Source organism: Centruroides sculpturatus, unplaced genomic scaffold (genome assembly GCF_000671375.1).
Source record: "Centruroides sculpturatus isolate CEXI.00-Female unplaced genomic scaffold, Cexi_2.0 scaffold149, whole genome shotgun sequence".
Lineage (NCBI taxonomy): Eukaryota > Metazoa > Arthropoda > Arachnida > Scorpiones > Buthidae > Centruroides > Centruroides sculpturatus.
Genome location: NW_019384406.1, coordinates 73,609 through 100,361, shown reverse-complemented (window position 1 = coordinate 100,361; position 26,753 = coordinate 73,609). Strand labels below are relative to the sequence as shown.

The 26,753-nt window shown below is 27.2% G+C and overlaps 2 protein-coding genes across 2 annotated transcripts in view; one reads left to right on the top strand and one right to left on the bottom strand.

Moving 5' to 3' along the window:
* Positions 1-889: 889 nt before the first annotated feature.
* LOC111618855 (dnaJ homolog subfamily B member 9-like) lies at positions 890-24,133 on the bottom strand. The gene is made up of 4 exons (XM_023360456.1): positions 23,990-24,133; positions 20,955-21,193; positions 4,864-5,256; positions 890-2,946 (listed from the first exon to the last, which is right to left on the bottom strand). The coding sequence occupies exons 2-4, from the start codon at positions 21,169-21,171 to the stop codon at positions 2,873-2,875; spliced, it is 684 nt and encodes a 227-aa protein (XP_023216224.1). The 5' UTR covers positions 21,172-21,193; positions 23,990-24,133; the 3' UTR covers positions 890-2,872.
* A 111-nt stretch (positions 24,134-24,244) lies between these two features.
* Positions 24,245-26,753, top strand: part of LOC111618853 (protein cereblon-like) — a 37,290-nt gene continuing 34,781 nt past the window's right edge. Inside the window, exon 1 of the mRNA XM_023360455.1 lies at positions 24,245-24,364. Coding sequence (XP_023216223.1) covers positions 24,304-24,364 — 61 coding nt within the window. The 5' untranslated portion in view covers positions 24,245-24,303. The remainder of the gene's footprint in view (positions 24,365-26,753) is intronic.

Genomic DNA, 26,753 nt, shown 5'->3' with positions numbered 1-26,753 from the left:
AGGAAGCAGTTTAGCACCGTTGTTCATTTCTTTTGACTACGTTATAACTGATATACTGTATCTTTATAATAATTCCAAAGCGATTTATGTAAATACAGTATTATCATTAGTGTCGCATCAAATAGCCTGTATATACTAAATGTTTTGACATACATAACTTTGTGGAATGTTTTAAGCTACTGACATTTTTGTATGTCAGTTTCTCAAGGAAATGCTAGTGAAGCTGACATACAAAAATGGCTATAATTATATCAGCATGGCTATAATCTTGTATTGACTTGGCTATCTCTAACATTTCCTTGAGTTTCTCAAGGAAATGTTAACATTATTATAATCTCTATGTTAGAGATGTTAGAGATTATTATAAGGAAATGTTAGAGATTATTATAATTATTATAAAGCTTTATACAAAGTATCAATATTATAACTGAAAACATTACTGTTTGGGATAATTACACTCATGTTAAATAAGTTGTTTTAGAAATTGTATTTTGCATAATCTTGACAAAGATAAAATTATTCAATTTATTGAAAATATTGCACATAAATGTAATCATATGCTATAGCAAATAGAACAGTTGGTAAACTTTTTTATACAGAACCATAGTACATATTTTAGGTTTTGTGAGCAAAAGATGAAAATTGAGGATATACACAGTAAATACTGTACCTACGTAAGAAAAAACAAATTTTTTGTTGATGAAATTCAATAATAATTTTATTACAAAAATTGTTCTCTAATTTATCAACTGCTATGTTCAGCAGACTTAATTATTCTATCTGAGAGAGGTATGAGCTTAATTTGCAAAATGCTAATTCAATATAATTTTAGATTTAAAATTTGTTAATTTCATAATCCAATTTTTTTAAGACATTAAACAATTCATTTTCAATATTTTTGAACAAATTTGCTCATTTATTTTCATAAAAACTGTTAATACATAAATTATTATTTAATAATACTGGTTGAATTTTAAATTATTTGAAGTTCAATCAGATAAGAATTTACAATCAAAAGTATTAATTAAAGATAACAGAAATCAAAATGTAATAGTTTGTAAAATTAAAATGAATGTGTACATAAGATAATCTGTGCATTTTTTTTAACATACTGTATACATTTTTCTAATTTATATATTTACAAACATCTCTGTAAATACAAAGGAACATAAATTATATTTACAATTATTAATAACTCTTTTTTATTGTAATATTTACAATTTATTACTTTATAAATACAGTATTTTATTTACACAACTATTATATTCTTTTACAAAAGTGTTCAGATTTTAATTGCAACATCAATATTGCAACTATTTAGAATATGATGATAAAAATATCTATTGGTATGAATTCAAGAAGAAACTCTTATTTAAAAATATGTTTATACAATTAAAAATAATATGTTAATTTTAGTGAAAAGTTGTTTTTCATTATCAATTAACAACTAAAGCTGCACTAATTTACACATATCATTTCTTAAATGTTGAATACACCTATCCTCAAATTTATTAAAGTAATTTATTTAAAACTTTCATAGAACAAATCAAAACTGTGTAAACTGAGACTAATATTTATATGTAAAATATGAAATGTTAGAATCCATTCCTTCATTTCCCTTATAAATGTTGTCTTGGTTCACAAAATTTTGATTTACACAACTGTTTTAGAACCAATCTACTGCATAAATCAAAGGGGAAGAATATTTAAAGCAGATTTTATATAAATATTCACATATATATTTCTTTCATTTTGTTTTAAATCAGTCTTTAGACTTTTCTCTTATATATAACTATAAGTGGTATGTATTATATGCAACAGAAAAATAATTCTTAAAAAGGAGGAACAAATATTGAAAATATTCTCTATTGTTTCAGTTAGTATGAAAGAATAATAGCAATTAAAATGATAATAACATGCTACTCTTAAGTAAATGCCAAAGAGATATTTGATATTAAAAAAACTAAATTTTAAAATATACAAAAATTTTTAATGGAATTTATATTAAAGTTAACAATAATATAAATTTACTACTCTTGTATAATACCTATTTACAATCAACTTTCCTTTATAATTTAAAATGTTAATGAAGTAATATTTACATCCTAAAGATAAATTTAAATCATCATTTGAAGCTTATTGTTTGGCTAATTTTGAAATATTACAATGCTATAAAAAATAATTTCAATACAAAATTCTTCATAGATACATATCTCAATATTATGAAAAGATATTCTGCACTAGAAAAATACTACAGAATTTTCAATAAGAATAAACATTGAAACAGATAAATAACAGGTATTACAAGTGTCTACTTAAATATAATGAATAAGGAAGATCAAGAGAAAAAATGTAATATTGGAATAACTTAGGATTTTTTTCTAATATAAATTAATAGAAAATTCTTTTTATCATAAAACAAGTAATTTTATATGCTTAAGACTAAAACAGGATTAACTAATCAACTCACTTATATCAATAACATTTTTCTATTGTTTGCTAAAGATAAAACACAACAGTCATCTCTTGACTTTTATTACTTAAAAATAATAATTTATGAAATGCTATTAACCAAAAAAACAATTATTGATAAACAGTATGTTTTATAAAAACAATACTATTTAATTTATAGATAATGTATTTTAAATTATATAAATACATGAATACATTATACAGAAAAACTGAGGAGCTAAAAACAAAACTGATTCAAATTTCTTTCAAATTTTTAATTTGTTTTAATTATTATAAATTTCTTATCTAGTAAATAAGAGAATTTTGAAGATATTTTCTTGAGCAATGTAAATCCATAGATATGATTTGCAAAATAATTTTGGTCTTTTAATCTTTACAAAAATCAGAAAAAATATGGTTTTCAAGAACATTGTGTATATGTTGTGACCATATTACCCACTCTCTGTGTGACTGTTCGGCATCTACCTCCACTACCTGGAAAAAAAATTTATCCTTTAGTAATTACATGTGTATTTTCATACACAAATTGAGTGAGAAATTATATTTATGAATATTTTATACATTTTTATAGAAATTAATACAGTCAACTTTAAAAATTATCTTACTTTTAAAGTTTAAAACTTTTAACATCAAGTATGTTGTTTTATCTCTATTATCATAAGAAAGAAGAGTCACCAAGAATAAAATTTAAAATTAAATTAATCTTGGCAACAGTCAAGACTAATTAAATTTTCAAGACAAGAATAATTTCCACTTATTGTAATTCTTTCTTAAACTCATTTCTTACAATCTATATATAACAGTTGGTTAATTTTATGTAAGTTAATGCAATCTAAATGCATTGGGATGCTTAAACTAAATGCAATCTAAATGCAATGAGATGCTTAAATATATATTATATTTTTCAACTACAATTTATTTTATTACAAAAGTAACTGAATTAATTTAATGCAATTATGTATTTCTTGTATTTATTTATTTTTAAACATAGTTTAAAAATAAAAGATAGTCTCTCCCTAAAAAATTCATCTTTTAGAGAACACTACCTTCAAATTTGTATTAATGTAATTATAATCATAATAGAATTTTAAATGCAGAAACTCCCAACTTACAAAATACATTCTATTATGTAAACTCACACATGTTCAAATTTAATATCATAAATCATAATAATGCATATATTTCAAAACAGTTATTATTATAAGGTATATTTAATAAGAAGCAAAGCAAAAGTAGGTGAAAATTTTGTAAATGTAAATGTAGGTATATATATTGTTTGCCTAAAATAAAGAAAATTTTTATGTTAAACCTGATAATCTAACCAAAAGTGTTGAGAAAACAGATGAGAAACAATAGTTTCATATGGGAGAATTTTCTGATGACACATGTAAGTTTGTTTGTTATGGCAATGCAACACTTGGGTGATTTGCCTAGGGGGATTGCCATCCAGGAGGTCTTTTAAGGGTAACTGGCTTCTATTTAGGTGTTACAGATGTGGAGAAAACCCAGAAAACTCCACATGGCCAGTCCATCCTGGTGAGGTACAAACCCACAACTGAACTATCAGTGTTCACGGAATGGAACCACTTAGCCACTGGTGGACTTCACATGTGAGTAAGAAAGTGCGAGTTACTCAAAACAGCAAAAGAACTGAAACTTTAACTAATTGTTGACCATCTATTACCTACCAGCTATCAAACGAAGTCATTAGTTGTCATCCATCTTTCATCAACTATCACCTTGCAATTAGACAAAATCTATTAATTGTAAAGATTTGGAAAATCTTTCTACAGATCTCAAACAATATCATAATTTTGTTTATTCAGATATTATGTAAATATAAATTCTCTATCTCTCTCACATGCAGAGAAAAGTTAATGTATTTTTCTCACCATTGTGTAAATAAATATATTTAAAGCTTTAAGTGTGTGGGAAGTACTCTATTGAGACCAATGCAGCACTTTTAAAAAAGGATATCATAAATAATAGTTAGGTTTACATAGATCATTTCTTGACCCTGAACTCTTCATACCTCACATAAAAATGAAAAATGTTTAATTTATTGTTCAGATATTTATTATGGGGCATAATAAATATCTGAACAATATTTAAATATTTTTATTCTGATGATGTTATAGAGTCAGGATTTAAAGTGAATTTAATTATAGTGAATTATACATTTCAATAATTTTTATAGTAGTTTTATTAACTTTTAAAACTTTTCTTATTAATAAAATTTTTACTTACATTGTGTTTTATGTATTAGAGAAATGTTTGTAATTTACTTAATTTAAAAATTTGGATTAATTTGGCAAAGAACATTTAAGGCTAAAAATGATATTTGAGTTTAAGTAAAAATTATATATTAAACATAAAAATTTATATACATACTTGATCTCTGTTGGTAAGAATGATATTGTGCCTTATGGATATCATTACTAAAATGACCACCACCAAAATATGACTCTCTACTTCCAAATGGTTCAAAGCCTCCAAATTCTTCAAACATATCAGCCCCTGGATTCATATCTTCAAAAAGATCATCAAAATTGAAAAAACCTCCGTTGCTTCCAAATGGCATCCTGAAACCATGTCCATGATGATGTCCTTCATGTCCTCTACGATTGCCAGAATGAAATGCAAATGCATCATCAAAGTGATGAAAGAAATCATCAAAATTAAAGTGGAAATTGTGTGGACCACCATTTCCACCATTTTCAAATGCAGCCTCTCCAAACTGATCATATTTTTTCCTTTTTTCTGCATCAGATAATACTTCATAAGCTAAAATAAAAAAATAAGTTTGATATTATTATTAAAATCCATATTTAATAAAATATATATAATAATATACATATTTTTATGAATTTAAAATATTAAGTAAATACTACTAAAGTATGATTTCATTAGTTTTCTGTATTTAAATATGAAGACTTCATTAAAAATTATTCTTATTTCTTTTGATGAAATTTATTGTTATTTTATCATATTCCTAAAATCTTATAAAATATACTTTAACATGGTGTATAAATAAAAAAAAAAAGTAATGATTTATATTGATAAAAAAACTAATAATAATTATCTGAAGTTTAATTCTTTTATGGGAATAATACCTAACAGTAAATTCATTTATTATGGTCATTTACAATATGAATGTAAGAAAATACTGCTTAAAACCATACAAAACCATCTTTATACAAATGATGCTTTTTGCATTTGATATTATTTAGAAAATTGATAATTGGAAAAAAACCTCATATTTATTATGATTATACAGGAAACAACAAAAGGAGAGTTTATTTTTTTAATTTCAAGGCATAGCAGAGTCCTGCAAACTTGACTTAAGAGAGGTTGTACCCAATGTTTTCATCATAAAAATGTGAACGTCAGAATTCAGTGCTGCCATCCTGTAAGCCTAGATGTTTGACAATGGCATTTGGAACATCAAGCATGATTCCACTGACATTTCAAATGTCATTGTCAAAGACTTCTAGGCTTACAGGATGGCAGCGCTGAAATCCAATGTTCACATTTTTGCAATGAAAACGTTGGGCCTAACCTCTGTATTGTGGACTGAGAAGGTGATGAGTTACCAAAGTGACAAGTTTTATGTGATACTCATCTAAATAGCAGAATTTTTGTAAAGGAATTATATGTGCTAGGTACAAATTCATATACCTATTAGATATATACTAATAGTGGCTATTAATTTAATTTTAAAAAATATTAGCTATTCAGTGGCTATTTTTGAGCTAGTGATATTCACATCCTGGCATTTTGCAGTTGCATCTTGAAGAAAGGATTATATTCTTTGTTAACACATGAAATTGATGTCATTATCAAGTGTTGCCAGTGAAGAACAATAACTTATTTGATCCTAGTGGTAAGTTATAGAAGTACAAATTAGATTATGTGTATTTTTCTTTTTCTAATAATATGACAAGTTTTACAGAATGTTAAGTTATCAAAAGTTGAGTTTCTGGGACTCTAAGAAGAAATTTTCATTTAAAATTTTCTTATTACATGTGGAATATGATACCCAATAAATGTGTACCTCAAGCATTAACAAAGCAGAACCTTTTTTAAAATGATTTCAATTACATTTTGCAATATTTTTGATGTTATTAATACATTTTCAATTTCATGTTGTAAATATACCACTCATCAAACCATCACCAGTTCATGACATGAAAAGATATATTTTATGTTGAATGTTGTCCTTTAATTGTTACAAAGTGTTTGATTATTCATGTAAACCTTTTCCTTTAAATAGTCCCATACAGAAAATACAATGCTGTCAAATCAGGTGAACTCACTGGCCATGTAAAATCACATTAAAAAAGTAAATGATGTGAAAAATTGCCTTTATGATTTGATTAAACAGACATTTTGCTATGTTCTTTGCAACTATAAACAAACCATTGAGAAATAACTACAAAAAGAGGAATCTGTTTGAATCAGTGATTTATTTTGCACCATACTATATAATTTTATTTAAATGAAAATAGATCCTATCTTTTCTAAAAATTACGTAAAATTTATCTACTTTTAAAATAATTTCAATGAAATATTTTAATCAACTAAAGTTAGTAAATTAATCAACTATATTAATTTTTCCTAATTATTAATTGTACTGTACATTACATATTGATGATTTACAGAAATAAATTATGCAAACTTATTGATTAAAACATTTTTAAATTAAAGAAGTAAATCAATAGTTTATTCTGAATATCTTGATTCGTGCCATTTGATAAAAGTAGTTCTACAGATTAAATCAATTTTGTTTAAAAAATATTTATGAAATACATTTATATTTAATAACATATGCTGATTATAAACCAACAAGTGTTTTCTGATCTAATTAAACAGAAATTAAAATTTTTCCAATTACATTAATACTAAAACAATAAATAATTATTAATAAAAATATCTATAAATTTTAGTTTTATACTATAACTAATTTTATTGTAAGTAAAATTGAAATGATCATGAATTAATAAAAACTAAAACATTACTGTTAATCAAATACTGTATATACAGTGGAACCTCTATATTTGTAATATTTGATATTCGTCACATTTTGATGACTTTATTTTTCCATATTCATCAGTATTTTCTGTATTCATCATTGTTCCCAACACCGGAAGTGACACTACAATCACACACCTGTGCCAATCAGCTAGCTGTAGTTAATCAGTCTGCTTTGTGCGGTTGTTGTGTGTGTTTTTGAGTTATTGAAAAATAACCAATGCGAGAAACCAAGTTCAAATTGCTCCAAAATGACACCCAAATGTTGCTATAGTCAACCAAAATACAAATACATTCAATGATAATGTAATTGCCTACTTAAGAAAAGTTTTAAAAAGCAGATAAAAACACACAACAATAAACAAGTTCTTTATTAAATCTTAAATTGAGTACTACTGAATCATCAGCAAAACAGACCCCATGATCATAATTGGAATTGCCTAATGTTTTATATGATATGTCTTCTTCTAAACAATTTATTTTATCTATTATTAATATATGATGTTAATAATACTGTTCTTCCACTTCCACCACTACACTGTATTTATTTAGTACAATAAAGATAACATTTTACAAACAACAATTTTTATTCTTGTACCTTTTTTCAGGATGGTCAGGATGGGAACAAATTAATTGAATATCAGTTATTTATTACGAGAAAAATTGTTTTTATATTTGTCATATTCCATATTCATTAGGACCTTAGGAACAGATTAATGACAAATATAGAGGTTCCACTGTATATATATATAATCAGTGAAACATCTGACAATTATATATGTTTATATATAATTGTCAGATACATTTTACTTCAAAATTTTTAATTTTAATTACAGCAAATGAAAGTATTTTTGACAATTTTGCAGAAGACCTTTTGATTATATATATAGCACACATTGCACAGCTAATCTAAATATATAAAACTAGCAGACCCTGCCACGCCTTGTTGTGGCTCAAAATGTATCTATTATAAATGTATAACACTTCCCCCGTGAAGGAAAATTTTTCGAAAAATTTTTTCTTAGTGTACATTCTCTTGACGTACCCTATTAAAAACGCAATCAAAAGCGCAAAAACCCGCATCTAAAATAGTATAATAGAAGCCAAGTTTTTCACAGTAAGCCTTAATCTTGTCCTTCTCCCCCGCGGGGGAAATATCGAAAAATCCCTTCTTCGTGTACATTCCGTTGACGTACTCTATTAAAACGCAATCAAAAACGCAAAAAACCGCATCTTAAATAGTATAAATAGAAGTGAAGTTCTTCACAGTAAGCCTTAATCCTGTCTCTCTCCCCCCGGGGGAATATCGAAAAATCCCTTCTTTGTGTACATTCTGTTGACGTACCCTATTAAAACGCAATCAAAAATGCAAAAAACCGCATCTAAAATAGTATAAATAGAAGCAGAGTTCTTTACGGTAACCTTCCCTGTAAGGCTTACCGTAAAGAACTGTCCATCCCCCATGTTTAACGGAATAATATACAGCCTACTTCCATCCTGAAGTTCCATTCTAAATATTGGTGAAAAAATTTTTGAAATTGGATGAGTAGTTTTGGAGATTACCTGCTGCATACAAACTAACATACATACATACAAACATTACCTCTTTATAATATTAGTATAGATTGCTTGTCCTGACTGACTGACTAAATGACTCACTCACTGACTCATCATCACCCAGAGCAGACCGCTTAACCTAAAGAGGTGAAATTTGGTAGACAGTTAGGGTACGTCACAGAAACGCATACTAAGAAGGGATTTTTTGAAATTCCTCTGCGGGGGAGAGGGAGAGGATTAAGGCTTAACCAGAAGAACGGCTTCTACTGTACTATTTTAGATGTGATTTTTTTGTTTTTATCTGCGTTTTAGTAGGATATGCCATGAGAATGCACACTAAGAAGGGATTTTTCGAAATTCCCCCGCAGGCAGGAGAGGGAGAGGATTTAGTAGGAAAGGAAGCAAAAAGCAGTGAATAAAAATTTTAAAAAATATATATATAAAACAACACTATTTTTTTTATCTTTTCTAAGTTATTGTTACATTATGTTATGAAAGTTAAGTTTTAGTATCATTTTCCTTCTCCCTCTCTTCTGCCATTAGTTTACACCTACACCGTTGTCTATCCTCAAAGGTAAAGTGCAAATAAAACTACATTTTTTTTATCAATTATTATTCTATTATGGTTATATATATATCTACAACTACAAAATGCATTTTGCATTTTTCAGTGTTTTCCTTACTATAGTTATTATTATTTTTTTTCAATGTACTACTTAGCTTTAATTTGAGTGTGTTTTTCGTGTTGGAACGAATTATTTGGTTTTACATGTAATCGTATGGGAAAAAATGATTCACCTTACAACATTTTCATGATACGATCTGTTTTGGAACAGATTAATTTCGTATCCTGAGGTACCACTGTACTTAGAATTCTTGTAAGAAAAAACATTTAAAAAAAATAATAATGATGTACACATGTAAACCAACATTAATCAAATACTTATCATATGCTAGACAACCAATGACAAAAACATCTTGTTATTTTTGACTGAAATGAACTTTAGGGGAAATTTGATCTTCACAATAAAGCATTTGAAAGTGATATTGTACAGTAATAGCCCGAATTTACACGACAGGTGGGACCGAGCAATAACTGCGTAAGTTGAATTTGCGTAAGTTGGGGTATAATTTCACAATTTGTGTAAAATCTAAGTTGGGCATATGTAAGCTAATAAATGTTCTTGTTAATCTTATCTTGTGTTTTGAATCAAAAGACAAAATAAGATTAATGAATTCACGGTTACAAGAAATCACAACATATAGTCTCTCAAGTCTCTGTAGATATAACAAACACAGAAATAAGTAACACAAAATAAATTGTAGCTATGTGTCGATTCCGCGCGACACATCCAAACATGTAAGCTGAACAATAGTGTGGAGGGAGTGAGTAATTAAGAGTTGCATGGTGCGCTCAAACAAAAGACGAATCAACGAGATTTGAAAATCATGTAATTCCGGGTTCGCGTAAGTTGAGGTATTACTATATTATAATTATATCTAATTTAGTATCACTCAATTTATATTTATCTTTAAAAAAAACTAAGTGATATATTAGCATATCTAGGGGAGAAACAATGTTTTATTGTATTAATTTTGTATGGACTCATCATTATACAGAGGAATACGTTACACTTGAAGGTTTGTCTCTGCAGATTTTAAAAGAAATTTAGTTAAAAATATTGTTTTTTATTTGTAATCTTTAATATAGTGTGTAAGGAACCAAGTCCAAGCATTATTTTTATTTACTTTTACTTTGCTTATTATTATATTTTTGTTTGGGGCTTATGTTTTGTTGGGACGAAGGTTTCCTCACCATTCACCTTAGGAAGTTAAAAATAGAAGAAAAACCAACTCACTGACGAAAGAAAAGCACCATAGAAAAACTCGCGTACACTTGCGCTTTCCGAGCGGAAAAAAGTAAGTCCGCAACGAGAAAAGGGGGGAGACCCCACAAGCACGAATTAGGGACTCGCTAAACCTTAAAGAATAAAAACGTCCTGAAAATTGTGAAAAAGAATAATGTAAAAGGTTAGAGAGTATTGTCGGAAAATAGGCTGCCAGACAAATAGAAAAAGATTTATTGTTAGCGAATAAGTATGTAAATGAGGGGAGTGATCTCATTCAGAATTGTGACGTCACCTCACAGTATAAAAACAGAACGTCAAGTGAAGATGCCTGAGGTGAACTCCTGATAGCAACGAGCTTTGGTGAGCTTCGTAGCAGTGAACGAGAGAGGTGTCCAAAGGATCAAATAGTTCCAAGGTGATTTTGAAGTTATTCGATTGGTGGATCAACGATTATAGAAAGTCTTGAGAGTTTGAGGAAATAGGTTCCTAGTATATTGAGGTGACGATTAGGATCTTTAATTTATAAGAATTATTGTTTATAAGTTTTAAGTCTTTGATTTTTGTCGAATTCCAAAGAGGAATAGAATTAAGTTAGAAATAGATTGATTTGAGTTTGTCGGGTTGATTCTTGTTGAATTTCATTGAATAAATTATTGTTTGATTTTTACTAAATACTGTATATAGTTTATTACTAGAAGTTTAATTAAATATTTGATTTTTGTTATTGACAAACTTTGTCATTATTTAATTCGGTGCACGCTTAAAGTCCAGGCCTGGCATACTAACGCGAATCTGCGTAAAGTACCCGTTAGGGAACGGCTATTTCCGGCACACAGTAGTGTCGATAATCATTGGAAAAGTCGGAAAAATAAAATAGTACTTTACAAGTTTTAATTTCATAAAAGTAAACTGGTACAAATTTACCAGTAAATAAAACATTCATTTTGCTTTTATGAGCTATTGTATTAGAATTTGTTCTATTACACTCTGTATCTCTGTACATGTAAATATTTAATCTTTTGATCAGCAATACAAATTAAATGACAGCAGGTGATATCAAACTATCTGACAAAGTGGTGTTCAAATAACATCTTATCATCTTCATACAATACTTTTTAAAATAATTTTTTAATGATATTTTATAATTTACCTGTATTTAAAATATATTAAAGCCACAAAATGTCTTTATTTTCTGTCATTCACAACACCAGCAATAGTCCAAAACAATTTTCACTTACGAAGAAAACCTTTTATTTGAGACTAAGTGAAAATTGTTTTGGACTGTCACAGGTGTTGTGAACGAAGGAAAATGAAGCCATTTTATAGATTCAATATATTTATATATTTTAATGTAAATACCATCATCCAAATTTTTAATTTTAATCAATTGTAGGTATAATACTTTTTACATCACAATATATAATTAGTCATACAATGTAAAGAGCAAACAAGTGTTTTTTGGCCTTTCCATATTTTAAAAATGCACAAATCAATATTTTCATAAGATCAGATCTTTTGGGTGAAATGAAGTATTTTTAGTTTGTCAACTTTTACATTAATCCATAACTAACTCTTCACACTTTCTTTTACACAGCGAAAGCATACAAGTCAATTGGTATTTTGTAAAGCTAAGGCATATAGGTAGAAAAATTTGATAATGTTACTTATATGTAGAAGTCTCAGACTGTTCATAAAAATTAACTAGAATAAAATGAAAACTACTATAGATTATCACATGCATTACTTTTAAAATGACAGTAAGTTCATTTAGAAGGTGTAGGGAAGGATAATTTTCTCCTAATAGGAAAGTTGAGTGTTAAGTATACTGTAATAACAAATTGTTTATTATTTTTTTTGAATTCTTCCAAAATTCAATTGGAAACAAGATAAATGCAGCTAATAGCAATAATTTGGTGGCCCCAATAACACAATAGTTTTCTAAAATAAACCAAAGTAGGCCATTCATTTTTTATTGTGAAAAACCTGATTTAAGTCAATTTCACCAAGCTACATTCTGTGAATCCAAAAAGTTCAATAGATGCTTGTTGAGATTCATTGAAAAAGGAAGTAAAAATAAATTAATGTATTTATTCATTCTTACTAGTAAAAGTTATGATAAATTTTCAAAAAAATAAAAGTCATCATCACATTTATTTCGTAAATTGCAGAAAGCATTACAATCTAAATTCAGTAATTCTAAAAATAAAATCAATATATCTTTCTCTTCACCATGATACTTGAATACATATAGAAAGAGTAATAATAATAATAATACTGCTAATGTAAAAAAAAGGGGAGAAAAATGAAAGTTAATTAACTATATTAAACAATGTACATTTATAACAGACTCAAAATTTACAACACATGGATCTGAAATAACTACAAAAAGAAAATACTTATTACAAATGACATTCTTTCAAAATATTAAAAGTTGTTGGCAACATCAACAATATACAAGACTGACAATAAGTAATTAAAATAAAAAAGAACTAATATCATATTTAATCAATAAGAAAATATCGAACTTTGAAAATTATACAATTTTTCCAAAATATTATAATAAACACAGTGGTATCTTGGTATATGTCTGCTTTAGAATATGTCCTGTTTTGACAAAACAAATTTTGCTTGGTATACGACTTTTGTTCGGTATATGACTTAATTCAATTATATGCGCCATCTATGAACAAGTAGCACTATCAGTGTACTAGACCAGACTAGACGTTCACGGTGCCACAGTTTATAACTGTTAAACTTCTTCTGATTTTAATTTGTAAATAAAATTTTATTACTTTTATTAATCATGAATTGCAAAAAGGCAAATGAGAAGCAACAGAAAACTAAAAAAATGACAAGAATCACAGTGGAACTGAAAAAAGAGATTGTTGAGAAATATGAAGGTGGCACGTGTGTTCAAGATTTTAACTGTTGCATATTGCATTCCGAGAATGACGATATCAACAATCGTGAAAAATAAAGACATTATTAAATCTGCTAATGTTGCAAAAGGGGCTAAATCAATTTCTAAACAGAGATTGAAGACATTAGATCATGTTGAGAAAATGCTTTTGCTTTGGATAACTGAAAAAGTGTACTGGAGACAGCGTATCAGAAGCAATTATTTGCGAGAAAGCTAAAAAGATACACGCTGATCTCATGAAAAATCAAGCAGGAACTAGCCAGGAAAGCGAGGTGTTTAAAGCCAGCCATTTTTTTTACATGAGAACAGATTAATCATTTTTACATTACTTCTTATGGGAAAGGTTGGTTTGGTATATGTCCTATTCGGTATAAGTCCAAACATCAGGAACAGATTAAGGTCGTATACCGAGGTTCCACTGTATATATGTATCTTAAAGTTATTATTATTAATTGAAGATCACTTTGAAAGCATACTGCTTTTGTATTATTATTATTTGAAAGCATACTAAAGCAGTATGCTTTCAAAGTGATCTTCAATTAAATACATTTGTATCTTAAAATTCTTTTGGAAACAATTATTTATACAAAATCATAATAATCATATTTACTATTTTAATGTTATACAATTAGGTTTTAATTTTAAATAAAGTTTTAAATATTTTTTTTAAATACAAATGTATGAATAACATGATTAATTTATTATTATTTAAAAAATTAATAATAAAAATATAAAAAGATTACAGGAAATTACAATATCTACACATACAATGCATCACATGAATAAAATGAGTTTCTTTTCTTTTTTATATAAATTAGAACAAGGAAAAAGTAAAGACTGCAGTGCATTAATAATTAAAATTATCAATTTTATCAAAATTTAATTAAAAATACTAGTTTTTTTTAAATTTTTACATTTATACTAAATTAGAACAAATTATATACTTCATTGAATTTATTTTTTGTGTTAGTGTCAAATCTAACCAATAGAATGTAAAAAAATCTATGATGGAAAATTTCTATGATGGAAAAAATCTATGATGGAAATTGCTGCTATAAAGAACACTTGCTGTCCAGAATTGCAACCTAAATTGGAGCTTTCTGCAATAACCAACATAGCATCAAAACGAAGTTCAAAATCCAGAAATTCAAATGCACAAACTGCTCGGTTAGTTAAATCGTATCTTACAAGCAATCATTTAAATTTATTGGTAGCAGATAAAGATAAAAGATTTGTGTTATGCAAGAACCAGGATTTCCTATCAAGATCCAATGAATTCCTTCAACAGTCTGAATCAATTATACTAAAAGAGGATCCGACACCAACTATACTAAGGAAGACACGCAAGATTATTGCACTTACAGGGGTAACAGCTTCTTTAACTGGTTCTCTTAATCCGCCAACGAACATTGCTTGCCCAAGATTATTCTTTGAAGTGAAGACACATAAACCTACTTGGCCTTTAAGACCGTTGATTAATAAACGCTCCCATCCTACATATTTCCTCGAGACAGCACTGGCAAAACATATCTCTGCTTTAGTACCACCCTCCAACTTAGTAACCAATGCCGTTTTAAATGCTAAAGCTAACATTGTAACTACACTAAGTAACCTTCCCACTAACTCGTACCGGTTATACAAAATAGACGTTATTTCATTATATCCATCGGTACCACATTTTGAAGCTGTCATGCTGGCTAATGCACTTCTACTGAGTTCTGGACACCCCATATCAAATGTATTACATTTGCGTGAAGCTCTTTTATTTATCACAGAAAACAACTATTTTCAATTCAATGGCAAAATATACAAACAAACCCAGGGTGTACCAATGGGCTCCCCCTTGTCACCTATTTTAGCAGAACTTGTCATGAGGAATATAGAGAATCGTATTTTCCATGCACCTTTAACAATCCACTATCCCATCATGTATCTACGATATGTCGATGACATCTTGCTTGCATGGGATGGTTCTGCAGAGGATTTAGACAAATTTATTCAAATGCTAGCTTCAATATATCCTTCTATCAATTTTACTGTAGAAGAGGAGCAAAATAATACAATTTCCTTTTTAGATTTAGAAGTGCATAGATCTCTGGAGCTAACTTTTGCGGTACACCATAAAAACAACAGAGGACCAGATATTATCCCTGTAACTGCTTTCCAACCCACAAGCTTCGTCAACTCTGCTATTACTTCGCTTATTCGGAGAGCGCTCCTCATTCCATCCTCCCAGGCATTAATTGATGAAGAATTACAAATCATCAAAAGAGCAATGCACAATGCCGGATATTCTAATTCCAAATATCGATATCTCTACAACCGGGTCATAAATAAATTATTTCCAAAATCTTTCCTCAGCAACAAAGAAAACCTAAAGATAATAAACCCTCCAATACCGTACTTGGGCACCATATCACTAAAAATAACGCGCATATTCAGGAAGCATGGTTTTATATTGCCTATAACCCCTCAACCGACACTACGAAGAACATTGTGCAACGACAGAGACATTCTCACCTTGAATGAAAAATCGGGGGTTTATATAATTCCATTAAAACATACAACATCAGGGGAGGAAATTATGTATATTGGAGCTACCAGCAGAATGATGCGGTCTCGTATCTTCGAACATCAAGAAGATATTAGAAACAACAGACCAGCTACAGAATTAGCGAAAAAGGTTCTAGACCAAAATTATCTTCCACTTTGGAACAACATTAAATTACTTAAGCATTGCAATGATCGTAGACAAATATTTATATGGGAAAACCTGTACATATCTGCTGTTTTGCCGTGCAACGCGCCGACGTTGGAAATACCACAGCTATGGATAACTTTATTTAAACAATCCAAGTTATAATTTTGTGATCTAATTTTATTCTACCACCATATACGGCACCATCAATCAATATTTATATGATTTGGGGAGTTCAAGTTATTACAGCAAGTTACTTTAAAAAAATATTTATTAATTCAATTTTATTAATTTGTTCTACATTCCGATCTCGTGCATTACGTAATTTGAAAAGTCCGTTAAAAGCTATCAATTCGAAAACAAAGGTATTCGATTTCGCCTGAAGACGACAGTCGTAAACTGTTGAAAGTACTAGCGAACATATCTGAAATTTAACAAATCGCTGTCAATAACACCGCAACACATAAGTGTCATAATTTTAATTTCTAAAGGCTGGGGTGAAGTGAACTATAATTTCATTCATGATGGAAAATTTTTCTGTATATAATGCATTTACAGTAATTTTAAATATAATTTATTTGCAATGTTTCAAAAAACAATGAAATACTATTATTTTCTTCTGTATTTTATAATGTAATATCTTAATTCTGTTTTAATAGAAATATCACTTATGAATATCAATTACAGACTATAATGGATTAAATGCTTTTTCAAATATATTTGAATCATATCTTGCTGATTCTAAATATATAAAAACAGTGATTCATAAGAAATCATCGATGATTATTATTTTCACTCAGGAAGAGTTACTGACAGAAATCAATTCCTATCATATATACAAATTTCAATAAGTTGTCATAAATTTAAGAAAATTTCCTAATGGCAATAATGATGGGTAATACAGTATATCCAGTGAAAGAATAAATGCACCATTTTATAATATTGATATTTCCTTTAATATTATAAAAATTTATGCAACATTATACACAAATTTAGATATTTTTACTTTCCTGGGTTTGATATATAACAGAGAGAAAGTATGATTTGTCAAAAAATGACTCCACCATGATTTTTATTTTTTTTGACTCAGGAGGCATTGAAATATCAAGAAATGTAAAAAAAATTGTAGTTTTTTCTCGTATGTATGTTATTTAGTGTGCTTGCGTGTGGGAGAGAGCACAATTTTGTTCACTGAAACTTAATAACTCATGCTTTTTGTTGAAAACTTCTGAAATTTTGCAGGCAGGTTTGTATATTAGGAAATTGATATTACAGTAGAGCCTCGAAAACTCGGCCTAATGTGGACCGAAGGGTGGCCGAGTTTGTGAAAATGCCGGGTTATCGGGAATGGGGTTAAAAAAAATAAGTATGAGTGTTTCCTCAGAAAATATTGTACTGTACTTATATGTATTGTTTACTTGAGAATACAACAGAGAATAAACTGCCCAAATACCCTTAAACAAAAGGAAAAGTATGTCTTTTATGAAGGCATAAAGCCTTTACTACATGAAAATGAAAATTAATGAATACACTGTACAGTAATTTACCTGATAAGACAGACCTCAGAAAAATACTTTATGAGGCATAAAGCTGTCTTTATCATGAAATTTAATTAACTAAGGATTTTTTTGCCCTGCCAGAGTGTGGCCGAGTTATCGAGTGCCGAGTTTTCGAGGCTCTACTGTATTAAATTTTGATAGTTAAAGGTCGAGGGAATGGGAAGATAAAGAGAGGGATCGCATGTCATATCTCAAGTAGAGTCAGGCTTAATGACAATTTTACTCATTATTAACATTTACAGTTTTTTTTTATAAAATCTGTCCCTAACTTCAAAAATTAAGCTTTTTATCATTTTATAAAAATTAAAAATATGAAAAGTTTTTTTAAAATAAAATAACAGATGGTGCTACCAGAATTTTATAAGTTGCCAGGAAAGTTAGGGGCCATCCATAAATTACATAAGGGTGATTTTGGACATTCTACACCCCCACCCACCCCTGTGTAAGAAACTAATATTTTCTTTGATCCCCCCTCCCCTTCCCTATCTTACATAATATTTCGGCATGATTTTAACAAAAAAAATTTTTTTATGAAACCCTAAAAATCTTAAATCCAAAATATGTAATTATTAATTAGTTAATTAATATGTATTATTATTATTATAAAAGACTATGTGAACAAATATAAAAAGTTAATGAATTCGAATGAACAATTTATTTTAACAACTTTATTTTTTAATTATTAACAATCTTTTCATTATTATCATCATTAATCAACATCATAATATTCATTTCTCTTTTAATTTTAATTTTCACAAAAGGATGAAAAAAAACTTGATTGACTAGCTAGTATATTTGTAAACAGAAACATCATACAAAACAAAACAATAGAGAAGAGAGAGAAACCACCACCTTTCTTCCATGATAAAGAAAACGTGTAGAGTGCGAGTCTGCGAGTGTTCTTAATAGAAACTGCCAAATTGAAACCAAATTCAAAACTCCACCACTCAATGAGATCAAAAAATAAAAATAAGAATACTATATTACGTAAGACAAGATCTATTATCCCTCTACCCGAGTAAGAAATCATAAGAAATCCTTGACCCCCACCCGCCTAAAAATACTTTACGTAATTTATGGACGACCCCTTAAGCAACACATTGCTGGATTTTTTTAATAAAGTTTTTTGAAACAAATTTATAGTTACAGATGTTAATATAGACAAAACTGTAAGGAAGGAAAAGAATTTAAAAGTCAGAAATAAATATAATAAAATATTTGCACATAAATATTTTTTCAGACAAATGATATAGAGATTTTAATTAAAATGTTTAAAGATTAATAATTTAAAAATAAATTTTAATATATAATTTATATAAATAAAAATGTAAATGTTTGTTTGTTCAAAATCTTAAATCTCTGAAAGTTCATAACAGATTGCTTTGAAATTTTGATACAACGTTGCACATTCGAATACATGCATGTTTTTATATTATATAGATGTCAAAATTCCTTCCCGTGGGGGAGAGGGACAAAATTAAGGCTTACCGTGAAGAACTCTGCTTCTATTATACTAATTTTAGATGCAGTTTTTTGCGTTTTAATAGGGTACATCAAGAGAATGTACACTAAGAAGGAATTTTTCAAAATTCCCCCCATGGGGATTGTTATACATTTATAATAGATACATTTTGAGCCACAACAATGCGTGGCAGGGTACAGCTAGTTTAAAATAACTTTAAAGAAAAAATGAATTCTATAAAATTACAATATATTAGAAATGCATTACTGATCAGGATGTTAATCCTGATCAGTAATGCATTTCTAATATATTGTAATTTTATAGAATTCCTGATCAGTTTATCCTGATCAGTAATGCATTTCTAATGTATTGAGGAAATCAACATTTAAATCCAATCAATGAAATTAAAATCAAAGTAGAAAATTGCTTATTTATCATTATGATGAAATTGTAAGTTTTTTTTACTTTGAATATATCAAATATTAGTAGTATTTCATATATTTCATACTTATTCCATTGCATTTGTTTTTAACATAACAAAACAACTTATAAAACCCAATACATTAAAATATAACATCAGGCTATATATTGTCTATAATCATAAATCACCGATAACTTTGATCCTAGAGGGAGGCATTGGGCACCATCTCATATTAAATTTATGTAAATCTTTTATTAAATTTAATACAAGATGGTGCCCAATGCCTCCCTCTAAGGTCAAATTTATCAGTAATTCATAATTATTATCACTGAAATACATCCTAATGTTATATGGCAGTTGATATAGCTTTAAAACAAATAATATTTTTCAAAATAAATGTGACCTTTACTTAAAATTAAAACAACTAAAGATTTAGTAATCATTGAAAAATAGACTACAGATTTACAAAATCTATACTTTAAAACTGTCCTAATTACAGTATATCAGCAATATAACAATGAAATAAATTTTATTGTAAATATTTTATTTAAGTTTTATATGTACAGTTTATATAGAATATTAAATTTATAGAATTAAATTTATAAAACTAAAAAAATAAAAAATGCTTTAGAATTTTCTGTCTGCTATAGCTTTTTTAATGTTAATAATTATATAGCAGAACAGACAATATATTGATTGTGTGACTACATGAATGTAAGCTATGGTTTTTAATAAATGTTCTCTAACAAATTAATATTATCTAATATTTAACTTTCTCTTAAACATCTTTTGTGTGATTTATTTAAAATTATCACAATTAAAAAATGTACATTATTTCAATAATAAATAAAATTAAAAATTTGATTTAGAAAATGTGTTAGTAGAATAAAGTTTTTATAATACTGTTATAACAATGTATGTAAAACAGTTTAAAAAAGTTTAGTGATTTATTAAATGATCAACAGAATAAAAAGAATTATATACCTTGGGCTATTTCTCTAAACTTTTCTTCAGCATCTTTTCCTTTATTTTTGTCCGGATGATATTTAACTGCTAGTTTTCTGAAAGCTTTTTTGATTTCTCGATCAGATGCAGTTCTTTTCACTCCAAGTATCTCATAATAATCTTTGTTAAGTGCAGCTGAAACATTATTTATGATGAAGAAGAGTCCAAGAACAATTAACAGTTTTTCAGAAATCATTATATCAAATTTTAGAAATTTCCTACAAAAATTAGAAAAACATTATTAATATATTTATTTATAATTAAAAAATATAAATAATATTACTAGTTTTCTGAAGTGCATTAAATTATTATTTTATAAAAACTAAAGAATATTGCTGATGTAAAAATTATATTTGTTAAAAATTATTATTTGTTTATTTGGAAGATACTTTCTCTTATAAGTATTTGCCTCAAAATATAAGATAAACTATTTTATTTTATTTTATTATTTGTCATCAATTCTTTCCATTATCTGAAGATTATGCTTTTTAATTTTCACTATCACAGGGAATAAACTGCTGAAAGTTTCAAATAAATATAAATACATTATATTCATAACAATTCATAATATGATTCTAAATGACAGAACTATTAATTTTATACAACTTATTGTTTTCATAAAAATAAAAATAAGCTTCAAAAGCAAGAAAACATAAGAATAAATGCAGAGAACTACACAAGAAATATCATTTTTTAAAACTTCTGTTTTGAAGATAAATGTTTATCTTAAAGTTAATTTGTAAGATTTATCTGTATAGTTTTTATTTATTTACATAAACAGATAAACCTATACAAATGAAAAAATGTAAAATTAAAATTGCAGATAGGTAAGCCATCTAACCACTCAAAATTTAATTGTATATGTTGGTAAACACAGATAATTGAATTTTGAATGTGCAAACAGCTTATTTCTTGCTTTCAGCTTTGTTAAATATTATATATATATAAAAATGGGCACGTATGTCCCTATATTTCACTTTTCCGCAAAAACTACACATTGCATGTGAATGGTGTTTGTATGTGGTAGTAGCCCCAAGTCTCCATTCATGCATAGGGGTGGTTGCGTCTCGATAGCTATAAGGGTGCGGGAGATATGAGGCTGAAAGTGGTTGAAAGTGGCTTTCTATTTCGAATGTTTTGTTCGAATTAAATTCAAACATTGGTTCGATTATAGAACGATTGTAAACGTTGAAGAAACGTTGAAAATAGTTCGTTTGACTAAACATAAAAATTCTCTAATTAGTCTGGAAACGGGGGACCTAATTCTTGCATTCTGTGAAAATGGGTAAGATTAGCTATAATGTAATTATCTTAATCTTCACTATCATTACTTTTTGCCCAGCGAAGCAGGTCCTTGCAGCTAGATTCTAGATTACTTAGAAAAACAGTCTTTTATAGGCCTATATATATATAAAACTATATTACATACAAATAAAAACCCAGCGAAGCGGGTCCTTGCAGCTAGTATAATAATATTTGCATTCATGTTGGTTCATCTTTATTAATGATCTTAGTTGTTTTATAGCCTCAAAAAGTTAAAATGCTAAAAATATTTTAATGATTGTTTTTGAAATTTTATTTTTAAAATTCATATATATATACTACATATATACACAAAGAATTTTAAAATAAAAGTGATATAAAATATTTGCATTTATATATATCAACAATTCTTAACCATGAATTTCTCATTCTTACACAAAATTTCAAAAAAATCATTAAAATATTTTTAGCATTTTAACTTTTTGAGGCTATAAAACAACTAAGATCATTAATAAAGATGAACCAACATGAATGCAATTATTATTATATAATATTTAACAAAGCTGAAAGCAAGAAATAAGCTGTTTGCACATTCAAAATTAAATTATCTGTGTTTACCAACATATACAATTATATATATATAATATATATTTCTCCCCATTGCCTTTTGTGCCAAATTATTATTATATAATCAGGCAAAAAATTTTTTTACTGTATTTAGATCAATTTCAGAATAAGGGAAATTTTCTTTATCTTGAATTAGTTGAGGACTTAAAAGCAGTTTTAATTAAATATTCAGTTTAATGAAATTTCCCCAAATTTTAATTTTTTAAAAATGAAATACATGTAATTTAAAGTGATAAACAACAAAACAGATTAAAAAAAAATCTATGCATGAAAACAATTGTTTGAAATGATAAATTTTTCTTTTTGTTTATATTTTGGGATTTTTAAATCACTACCATTTTCATCTGTTTAATGCTTTTATTCAGGCTTATTAATATAATTAACATAATAAACAGATAAAACAATCACTTTGCTACATTTGAATATGTAAATATATTTAAACAGAGGAGGAATTATGTGTGTCAACCTTTCAAAATACTTACCTTGAATTTAATTAAATAGCAATTGGCATTTCAAACTTAAAACTAGTTTATTGGCGAAATGCTATTTCTGATGTCATTGATACATAAAAAAATTTTTTTTTAAATGAAAAATTATATATAATTTTTAATGTACTTTTTTAATGTAATTTTTTTTTAATTTAATAATTTATAATTTTTATAAAATCAGTGAGAATTTTAAACAAATTTTATTTTAATTTTTATGATTTTCAAAAATCATTTATTTATTCCAATACTTCACTCTCAATTCTTTATTATAATATTGAAAAATAGAAGTTAATTTTAATTCCTTTTTAATGTATTATATACAGTATTCGAATATTTAAAGTTAGAACAGAATAAGACAATTAAGTGACCTGAATCAATAATAACCAGTTTAAATGGTATCATTACATGACAGTTGTGCATTTTAGCATGGAGCTTCATCCATATGCAATGATTTTTATGTAGATTTAGTCATTGAAATAATACACATCATTTCATCTTTATGACTTATTTAATATCAATTTTTCAAAAATCACAAGGACGTTTCTAATTTAAGTGAATAAATTCCAATATATGTTGAAAACAATTCGAAATAACAATTAATAAAACGATTAGGTTAAAATGTAAGTTAAAACTTACCAAATATCTTCGTAAACAACTTTTTATTCAATAGAAGAAGGGTCTATTACCACATGCTACGAACAGATATGAAACTGAATAAAATCACGTTTTTACCATGTACATTTCACCTAAAGACACGAAATTCAATTCTATTGGTTATAAAAACTCACGTGACTTATACGTTTACTTGCATATTAATGCACGGACGAAATATACTTTTCCTGCCTGAATTTATTTAGTAACAAGAAAATTCATTGGTCGGTTAGGCTCGAGGGTTTACAAGTTTCGTTGTATGATCACATGATAGTTGTCAGTAAACAAACGGGAGTAAAATGGCGGATGATATTTTGCCTCTCTTGGGCAGGCAGGATGATAATTATAATACTTCTGATGGTATATATCTAATCATATAATGATCATTTAGTTATTCATTTATTTATTTTCTTACTTTATACAGGATTATTAATTTATGTACGAGTGACGGGTTTATAGAAACGTTTTAATTAGATTTTTAAAAGCCAAGACGTACTTACCACGATTGAGTTCACTGATTTGATTTTGTGACTGCGTTGATTTAATATTGGATTATTGTTAAATTGTCTTTAATAACTTTTAATTTGTAGTTATGAATTAAGAGTAATTGTTGTTACAGTTTCATTTATGTGAATTTTTGCTTTTTTATTTTTAGAAGTGTAGAAATATTCAAAATAAGTACTAAAAGTCATATCTAATAATTGTATTTAACATGGAATTAAGTAAATTTTCTTAGTTTTATTTATAATTTAAACTTGTCGAGGATCTTATGAAATATCATGCCTTAGAGATGTGAACATTTATATATTTTATGTAACGAGAAAGAATTAATTTATATAAACACACCTATTGAATTTGTTTTGGTTTCACAATTTAAATGGATGATTAGTGTTCTTTTAAAGGAAGTTTCATTTTTATTTTTATATTATTCTATTACGGATAATCAGAAACATTTTATTCCAAGATTGAGAATTTTATAAAAATAACACTTAAAATTTATATATTTATTAATATGAGATTTTATCATCATTAAGTTAATTTATTTAAAAATTAAGTTCTATTGACTAATACATTTTTAAGGTTTTTAATTAATTTATATATTTAAATGCTAAAAATAATTTATTATAGCCGCATTAATTTTTACTCTTACATATATGAAGGTAAATTAAAAAATAATAAAAAGATAAAATCGTAAATGTTTTTGAATTTATATTTTTGCAGTGTAACTTGCTTGTGATAAAAATTTATCTCAAATTAAATTTAGTGTAAAAATTATACTTGTTCAGTTTATGTTGTCGAATATTATTATGTATTTTACACTTGCTGCTTTAATATTATGAAAAATTTTAATAAAAATTTTTCATATGTAAAGTTGATGTAAACTTTTTCATTTATTTTGTGTAAATTGAGTAGAATCTTGTAAAAATTATTATATATTTCTTCAAATTATATGATGTTATCTTATTAAAATAGTTTTGTTAGGTCCAGGCATTAAGACATTTTTATGGTTTGGAAATATAACTTTTCAATAATTCATTTAATATTCTCTTATATAAGATTTGACATACAATAATAAACAATTGATTATTTAAGAAAATATTATTTACAGATAATTTAAGGAATTTCCAGTGCTCAGAAAAGAATAAACTTCATTTCGGCTTTTGTTTTTAATTTGTTGTAATTATCACTTTATACTAAATGATTGAATTTTTTGTAAATACTAAGTAAATTGTTATTCATCCTATTGATAGAATAAAGTTGTTTAATTTGAAATAGATAAACATATATAACAACTCATGTATGAAATTATTCACCTAAAAACTTGCTTTTCCAAAGTTTAGAGCAGGGGTGCAAACCTGCGGGCTGCATGTAGCCCAAGGCAAGTTCCAATGCGGCCCAATAAACGTGTAAACAAAACTGACAGATTCTTCTATTTTATTTATTTATTTATTTCAATGGCACAAATTCAAAAAAGACGTTTCACAAAGTCGTAAACCTTTATACCTATTTTAATTTTGAATGGAAAGGAAATATTTTCAAATACCTGGAAATGTGTGAATGAAAAAGGTATATTAAATAAAGCTGAAGTTGTGACTCAAAGGAGTATAGACTCAAATTCGGGAAAAGGAGAGAAAGGCGAAAAGATAAAAAGTAGTAAGAAAGGTTAAATATACCTTCTGTTTTGCAAATATTCACCATTAATTTTCTGACTTTCTTTACTTCTTTATCTTGTGTCCTTTCTCTCCTTTCCTCGCTTTGGGTGTATAATCCTTTGAGTCCCAACTGCAGCTTTATTTAGTACTCCTTCCAGCGTTGCAAGATTTGGCTACTTTGCATCAAATTTTGCTACCCTTTTATTAGTTTGGCGTAAAAAATTTCATTTGACTCATTGGCTACTTTTTTGGGCTACATATTATTTATAAATATATTAGTTGAATAAGAATGCACTTTAAAATGGTGTTTCGTTATTTTTTATTAATTAGAGACCCAAATAAAACAAATATTTGTGTTTTTCAAATAAATTTTTGTTTGTCTCCTTTATAATAAATGAATTTATTTATTTCTAAGTAAAAATTGAAAGTGTCTGTAGAAGTAATTTTTTAAAATATCCTTTTTCGTGATAAAGTTTTAATACTTATTACTATAATCTAGACTTGTTAATCACAAATAGATTATATATACTTGTGGCCCAAAACGCCATGACTTCTTCCAATGTGGCCCAGAGGAACAAAAAGGTTGGACAACCCTG